The sequence below is a fragment of the Clupea harengus genome, unplaced genomic scaffold (genome assembly GCF_900700415.2).
Source record: "Clupea harengus unplaced genomic scaffold, Ch_v2.0.2, whole genome shotgun sequence".
Taxonomy (NCBI): Eukaryota; Metazoa; Chordata; class Actinopteri; order Clupeiformes; family Clupeidae; genus Clupea; species Clupea harengus.
Window position 1 is genome coordinate 3,177 of NW_024880424.1, and position 8,020 is coordinate 11,196.

Genomic DNA, 8,020 nt, shown 5'->3' on the forward strand with positions numbered 1-8,020 from the left:
AGGTTACCTTTTCACCATTATGTTTGATAAGTATGCTTTTCACCGTTAACTCGCTGAGGACCTGTCGAAATTCCACACGTAATATAATTTTATGATAATACAGGGAAATGGAATAGCCTTAATATCTGTATAAACTGTTCAGCCAACAACACAGTAATCATGCTAGCAATCTGCGCAGCATTGATCCGCTTCAAGTATTTGAAGTATAGGCAACACCTGCACATGTTTATGTTTTTCACTGATACTCTTTCCTACTCGCATTTCAAGTGTCTGACAAGGTGACCTCCACTTTTGATAACCATTGAGAGTACACTGCGCAGAAAGTAACTTGAAAATGTTGTTTAAAGCACTGTTAAATGCAGCACGTTAGCTAACTTGGGTGGATAGCAGTCTCATCCTGACCATAGGTAGCTACAGTTAAGGCTGCAAAATAGGCTCACTAGACAAGCATGTGAGTGAAAAGGAAAAATCAAACACCTGAATCATCATTCTCAGATGAGAGTCCCCGCTCCATTGTTGCGAATCCTCAGCAGTAACAGGGCAAAGAAAGGGAAATCCTTGGAATTAAAACATCAACTAATAACCTAACTAGCTCAAGTACGCTAGGTTTGCTAACTGGTGCCAAAGAGTGTTGCTGATCGAGGGGAATTCTGGGAGTAGTAGTTCAGAAAACCTCAGTTATCAGTGAAGCATTTCAAGCATTGCTTATCGTACATTTTAAACGTTCTGAGATCATTTAAAATATATATTTATTTGTAATACATCATGGTCGACCGGCGACAATGTTGTAATCTAACTCTAAACAAGCCTTTCTGAAACATTAAAAACTACAAATCCCTCTTGGGTATAGAAATCTACGTCATGACATCATTCAAGACGTCCACAGCAATCACGGAATGGACAGAATGCGCAGGAAATCAATTTCAAGATAGCAATGGTGGAAAGGGACAAAATACTCTCTATGTCCAATCTGTACACCGTAAACTATTGTAGACACTAATGATACATGAATTACCGTGTTCCCACTATAATGGAAACATGCATCGAAGATTCGTCAAGTAAGTCAAATTAGAAAGAGCAGTTACACATTACAGAGCTAGCTTGCAGGTATCATTAGCCAACTGCAATATTAGTTTTGAAAGGACAACAAAATGCTAAGCGGCGAGTTAAATATAGTTTAATAGTTTTTAAGTTGCATCTTTTTGAAACTGGACGTAAGGTGTTTAGAATTGTAAACTTAAGGTCTGTCTGGTCTTTTGACAGAAAACAGCTGGTAAAAAAACAACTTGTAACAGCCTTTTATTGGTTGGTAAGCAAAGCAAATATGGGAGTAGAAGCCTTTTTACACCTGAAGTTGTCAGTGTGGGAATGTAATGAAATATTGTACTGTAGGGATGTTCAGGAGCCCCACATGATAGAAAAGACTCGAGATTTTACGATTTAAACTATATAAGGATGGTCAAATCTGAGCCACTAAACTGCATTGCAGTCCCTGTAACTGTAATCTCACAGAGACTGGAGATATCTTTGTATGAGGGGCTCCTCCTCATGTATGTCTCTCTCTGCAGATATATTCCTCCCTCTCTCTTCACTGCGTCTCCTGATCCCGCCACTGCGGCTCGTCTCTGCTGCTATGTGGCAGGTGGCACAGAGGAGAGACATCATGGATTATGGAAAGCTGGAGGAATTTGTCAGTTTGGTGACAGATACAGTCCCGGATCTTATCACGTGCAAACAGAGAGCCCAACTGCTACTTGGTCTACGAGCAAGGGTGAGTTTAATGAACTGCAGTGTAACAGTTTGATATTCATGTAGGCTATGTAGAATACAACAGAGTGACATGGTCACTGACTGCTTTTTCCCCCTTGTCCATTTAACTCAGTTGATCCTTGAGTTGTGCCGTTGTGATTCTGCTGCTAATTCAGAGGCAATCCAGCCCTTGTTGGATCGCATTAGACCTTCAGGGCGTGCAGGGGTGGGTTTGTTTTTTAATTAATAGTTGCTTTTTAAAATGAAAGACATCGTTGTGCGATCGTTGTGCAGGCTTTTGTGCTGAATTCTGGATTGCACCTTTGCAGAGTGGAGATGCTCAGGTGGATGCAGAAGAGACCATCTTCCTGGAGTTGGTTCAGACCCTGCTGAAAGACACAGCTGAGAGGGAGCACTTCTTTCAGGTGGGCTAGTTTACCCAGCCTCTTCCTATTTTACTTAAAATGTCAAATAATATCCTGTCATGTAATTAATCTGATAATTTGATGAAGAGCCCATACACCTTGACCTTTAACAAAAACATTGGTCCTTACCTTTCACAGTGTTAACATGCTAATATTGTCTGAGTGTGTTTGAGTACGTCAGTGACGATGACTCTAAAGTCTGCTTTTATTCACTACAAGGCAGGTTTTAAAATATAGACCATAGATTAATTTGAATGTAAAATGTCATCCACTTGAACCAAGCGGTTCTAAAGAAGTTTGGTTCTAATGTGACTACTAAATAAGAACACAGTTTGGTCAGACACTTTCACTTTTACCTGTTGAACAGGAGGTGTTCCCAGTGGATTATGGCAATAAATATGACACAGACCTGCAGCTGCTGGTGTGGGAGTTCCTCTCCAGATTAGAGAAGCTGCTACCAGTGCCTGATCTTGGACAGGTATTTCTCAAAAACTGTCAAAGCTAGGTTCAACACAAAAATAGTTATTTACTGTGCATATTCATTTATGTGTGTTATGCTTTGTTTTAGACGGTCTCTTGGCTTAGCTCTGCCCCCTCTGTGTTGGATGAGTGTGTAGAGTCCCTCTCTCAGCCAGATGACTTGAAAACTCTCCTCCAGCATCACCAAAGCCTTGAGAACGTTGGGGCACAAGGTAAACCTAACACATTTTGAGCCCTGAAGGAGTTTAAATGTGCTTTAATATTCCCCAGTGTTCCACACTACAGATATAGTTCTGCAGATATCCCATAGTTCAAGTTGTACTGATGATTGTAATTAAAGATTTGGTGATGTAATATTTCCCTGGTATTACACGATGTATAATAAATAATGTTTGCCACCTTAGAAATGTAAAAACCCAACTTGTAGTGAATAACAGCATGCTTTAGAGTTTAGATTACTCACAAAATGTATGCATGTATTAGTGATAATAAATGGTGTTTCTCACAGCATTAAAACATATTTAAATGGACTTTGGAGTGAGCTTTGTTTGTATGTACCATGCAATAATGGCACTAGAAAATGTGTCTAATGTCTGTCCAGCCAATTTCACAGTCAGTACTCATTGCCTGTTTCCTTTTCGTCTCTTAAGGTTGCACTGTGGAGATGTCCTCTCAGGTCTTTGCCTGCTCGCAGTGCCCTTTCTTTCACATGCAGGAGTCCTTCCTACTTCAGCACATTGAGAAAAGTCACCCGGAGGAATATACCAAGCTGCAAAAGGCTGCTGAAAGACCCTCACCAAGGAAGACTTTCCAACGGGTCGAGTTCCCCCAGCCGTTTCCCATCCACGCTGAAACAGAAGTGGCACCCACCGGGGTCCACTCGTGCCCCCAATGTGGGAAAAGCTTCACGCGATCTTCCGATGTAACACGTCACCAACGCATTCACACTGGCGAGCGGCCCTACACCTGCCAGGAGTGCAACAAGGGCTTCAAGAACTCCTGGGACTTGACGCGGCACCAGCGCATTCACACCGGAGAACGACCCTACATGTGCCCGCAGTGCGGCAAGGGCTTCACCCAGTTTGGCCTGCTCAAGCTACACTATGAGAGAACGCCATGTGGCATGAGCTCCGGAGAGCCACTGGAACCCAGAGAACTGGATGCAACAGGGCAAGCCAACCCCAAGGGCAAGTACAAGTGCCAGAAGTGCGGTGTGAGTTTTGACACTATCCTGGAACGGCTACAGCACCGGCAGACCCACGTGGTTAGGCGACAGTATAAGTGCATGCAGTGCGACAAGTCCTACAGCCGCCCTTCAGACATGCGGCGGCACCAGATGAAGCACACCGGGGAAAGACCCTTCCCGTGCGAAGAGTGCGGCAAGTGCTTCACTCACTGGTGGCTGCTGAAGAAGCATCAGCAGATTCATAGCCGCGAACGGCCGTACCCCTGCCCAGTGTGTGGCAAGGCCTTCTCCCAGCCACAGATCCTCAGCCGCCACCAGCTGACCCACAATGGCACGCGGCCCTTCCCGTGCTCCTACTGCGACAAGAGCTTCACACAGCTGGCGGGGCTGACACGCCACCTGCGCATCCACTCAGGCGAGCGACCCTTCCCTTGCGCCGTGTGTGGCAAGAGCTTCCTGACGCATGGTGAGCTGACACGTCACCACCGCAGCCACACAGACGAGAGACCCTACCCATGCCCGCATTGCCCCAAAAGCTTCAAGACGAAGCGAGCCCAGGCCGAGCACCTCAACACCCACACGGGGGAGAGGCCCTTCTCCTGTGCCCACTGCGGCAAGACTTTCGCAAAGTCCACATCACTGGTGCGCCACAACCTCATGCATACAGGGGAGAGGCCGCACCCCTGCCCTGAGTGCGAGAAGACCTTCCTGACGTCCGGGGAGCTGCTCCTGCACCGGCGCATACACACGGGCGAACGCCCTTATCCCTGCACGCTGTGCGAGCGCAGATTCCGCTGCTCCTCGGACCTCACCATGCACCTGCGGACTCACACTGGCGAGCGGCCATACAGCTGCGGGGAGTGCAAGAAATGCTTCTCCACCTCCACACGACTCAAGAGACACATGTTTACGCATGTTGGAAAGAGTACGTAAAATGACATTGCGAGAAATGTGAAATTTCAGAATTAAATGACTATTGGATTGTAATTGACTCATGTTTTCTCCCTATTCTATTCTCCATCTTCTTTAGGGGTAATTCAGAAATGCCTTTTAAATGTGTACCTCTAATTCACTTGCTGATACACAGCTACTTTTGAGTTTATTTCAAACAGGCTACATCCAACTAGCCTAGAAATTTCTTCCAAAAGCGTTCAACTGTCTCAAGACAACAGCGAATGGAAATTCATACGTTCGAGGAGAGAATTAAACTTACACTTTTAGCCATTTTTTCCTTAATTATATTGTCTTAATTAACGAATGTCTGAGCTCTAATAATAATCTCTAATAATGTTCTAAACCTACATTCCAGAACTTAATTTCAACATCTGTAAAATATTAAGTGCATCTTGCGACGACGGTAATCTATGCGCGCGAGATACTGATGCCATTAGAATGTTAAATTAGTGTTCTGAAGTGGCGACATATCCGTAGCGTTAGTAACGATAAAAATGGCGAGAAGAGGAAGAAAGGTAAACAAGCGACACATTTGGTTCTGTGCCATTTTAAATGTTGGCAGTAGGTGTTATATCTGCAGAAACGTGCGTTGTGGTTTGTGTTTCATGTCTCGAAACGTGGCTGCCATATTAACAGGGTTTTTTTTTTTTTACTGTCACTAACGTTACAAAAAGACAAAACACGTAAAGAGGACACTGGTTGAGGAGACTGCGGGTGCTACTGCAGAAGCAACGGGGGCGACCAGGTACGAATACCGAACAGGAGCTTAACTTGTTCTTTTCATTTTAAGTCCTTATAATGACTGAACAGTGCTACCCTCCATTTAAGCACGACCTCCACGACTCCCCCTATGCCTGAGGGAACATCCTCTCAACAATCGACCTTTCCTACACAGTTTTTAGAGGTAGTTATGCATGTCAATTCCTGAACATTGACTAAGGCCACAGGTTTAGTCAATTTGGTTGCAACAAGATTTTCTATATTGGGACGATGGGCAAAACATGAATGGCTGCTAGTTCTAATGACCTGTAATCCTTTGAATGTCTGACACAGGAGGAGACAGAGGCAGAAGAGGAAGTGGAACTCAAGAAGAACACAGCATTGAGGGAGATGATTCGAAAAGGCCTGAAGATTATGATGGAACCTAGGGTGATCTTAAATTTGCCAACTATTTTGTGAGATATGACTTTCAGTATAAGTCAGTAGATACACTTGTGACAAACGTATTATGTGTTTAGGGATACACAAATATACAGAAGTGGGTAGTAATGCTACTATGTTTACTCCGTTACATGTACTAAGGGCCTCATTTACTAACAGGATTGCGCCCATTTCAGGCGTAAAATAGCGGGTAAAGACATAAAACCGTATTTCCAAAGGAGGCGCACCTGAGTAAAAGCGCAGATTACCGCTGCTGGGAGGGTATAAGGGAAAGTGGGTGTTTGTCGCAAAGGAGGAGATGCGTAAAGTGCGCCTAATTGTGTATTAGTAACGAAACAAGAGGTGTTTTAGCATGACATATCAGCTGCTAAATGAAAACTGTGTGCCTGCGAGAAATTTAAAAAATACGAACATCAGAAATGTTGTTTGTTTTTATGTTTATTTTTTATATATAATTTAATATAGGCATATACAAACTGTCCCACCAGCTAGCTGTTACCCAGAATCACCGCTCATTGTATGGTTTAAACCGTATTTTCACTTCATTTTCAAGCACACCGAGTACAGTGCAGTGCACACCTTCTGCGTATGAGTAACGGGTATCTATTCAGGAAAAGTACTTGTACTCGAAGTACACTAACTAAACTACCGGTACGTAAATTGTAGAGACAGAGCAGCATATTCATTTCACCTTCCATGTTTATTTTGACGTTATAGCCTCTCGAGCGCAAGCTACCCCCAGTGCCATGGCAACCAAACGTCTGAAAACTTCAGTTTCCCCTGTCCAGGCCATAGATATATATAAAGGCCTTTATATATATCTATGGTCGAGGCTACAACTCCAGTTTTCAAATGTATCTGCCTAGGGCAGCGTTTTTGAAAAGCATGGTTTTCAGTGCTGGAATACGCCGTTTTAAAGTAAGGGGTGTTGTGTATTCCTACAATACTATTTAACGGGATGCTATGGAGCAGTTAACCTGGCTATTAAGTATCCTAGCTATCTCTAGCTTAGGGAACCATCTTAACAGTTTGCAGTTGTCTGTGTGTGATTAACTAATATGTGTGAATATGAACTCGTTAATATGAAACTGCACAGGCACCCTGAGGGGTAACCATAGCAACCCAGAAACTCAATGTTCGCTGAAAAGATTAATTTCCCCAAATCAGCTCACCAATAAACAACTTTTAGTGTGGACGGAAGGGCTAAACGGAGAAATATTTATGAGTTTCTATATTTACCCGGGTTAGTTTGCTGTAACCTCGTGAACCAAAAGCTCTAATTCTAATTCATCATCCATGGTGGCAGGAACACGCAGGCTCTTTCTTCCCTATTTTAGCGGAGCGCTAAATAACACTAATGGGCGGTGTTAGGCGCTGATTACGACGAGGTTCTAAATACCACGGAAAAATACCGTGCGGTATATGCGGTTTGGCAAAAGCGCAGATTAAGCTGCGGTCGCAATGTTAGTAAATGAGGCCCTAAGTATTTTTGTTCTGATCTGTCATTCCTCAAAGTGTAGCATGACTTGTAGTAGGCCTCAACAAAGATCACAAAACAATTCCGCTTAGGCCACCCAAATGGCCAGCAGCAGCCCAATTTATTATTTATTTGATTTTCTATATATTTATTAGATTTATTAATAATATAGTTTAAAATTGTATATTTTGGGCATAACCCCACATTTGAAGAAATGTGCCTAAAAGTGTAAAAAAAGAAAGATTTTTACTCTTACTCAAGTCATTTTTTTGATGGGTACTTTTACTTCTACTTGAGTCATTATTATAAAGTAACAATACTTGTATTTGAGTACAGCTTTTGCTTACTCTACCCACCTTTGAAAATATATTTTGCATCCTCACATACTGTCTATGAAAACATAACAACAATCACTATCTAATACATAGGCATCATGCCTTGACTCTTCTGCAGACATCAGCAATTGTACAGAAACGTCTCCCAACCACACCCAAGCAAGTGAAGGAGGTGAAAGCATTTGACCAGCAGTTGGCGGAGGAGATGCTGAAAAAAGTGTTTGACATGGTGGAGGTAATGTTCATCGAGCTG

The 8,020-nt window shown here is 43.2% G+C and overlaps 1 protein-coding gene across 5 annotated transcripts; it reads left to right on the forward strand.

Moving 5' to 3' along the window:
• Window positions 1–818: 818 nt before the first annotated feature.
• Window positions 819–8,020, forward strand: LOC122132103 (zinc finger protein 2 homolog). Of its 5 annotated transcripts, none has more exons than XM_042706882.1 (9): window positions 819–1,058; window positions 1,569–1,771; window positions 1,883–1,975; window positions 2,079–2,174; window positions 2,542–2,652; window positions 2,743–2,866; window positions 3,305–4,765; window positions 5,848–5,943; window positions 7,886–8,020. In XM_042706882.1, exons 1-8 carry the CDS (start codon window positions 1,007–1,009, stop codon window positions 5,940–5,942), a joined length of 2,235 nt encoding a protein of 744 aa, XP_042562816.1. In that variant the 5' UTR covers window positions 819–1,006; the 3' UTR covers window position 5,943; window positions 7,886–8,020. The 5 variants fall into 5 exon arrangements, with proteins under 5 accessions (XP_042562816.1, XP_042562817.1, XP_042562818.1 ...); XM_042706883.1 differs by having other exon boundaries at window positions 2,785–2,866; XM_042706884.1 differs by lacking the exon at window positions 7,886–8,020 and adding an exon at window positions 5,469–5,539 and having other exon boundaries at window positions 5,623–5,937.

Excerpts from the sequence above, each read along its gene's own strand:
- LOC122132103 (XM_042706882.1), top strand. The coding sequence starts at position 1,007 with ATGAATTACCGTGTTCCCACTATAATGGAAACATGCATCGAAGATTCG. Across the intron at positions 1,976-2,078 it reads GACCTTCAGGGCGTGCAGGG|AGTGGAGATGCTCAGGTGGA; the intron begins GTGGGTTTGTTT and ends GCACCTTTGCAG. Across the intron at positions 2,653-2,742 it reads CAGTGCCTGATCTTGGACAG|ACGGTCTCTTGGCTTAGCTC; the intron begins GTATTTCTCAAA and ends GCTTTGTTTTAG.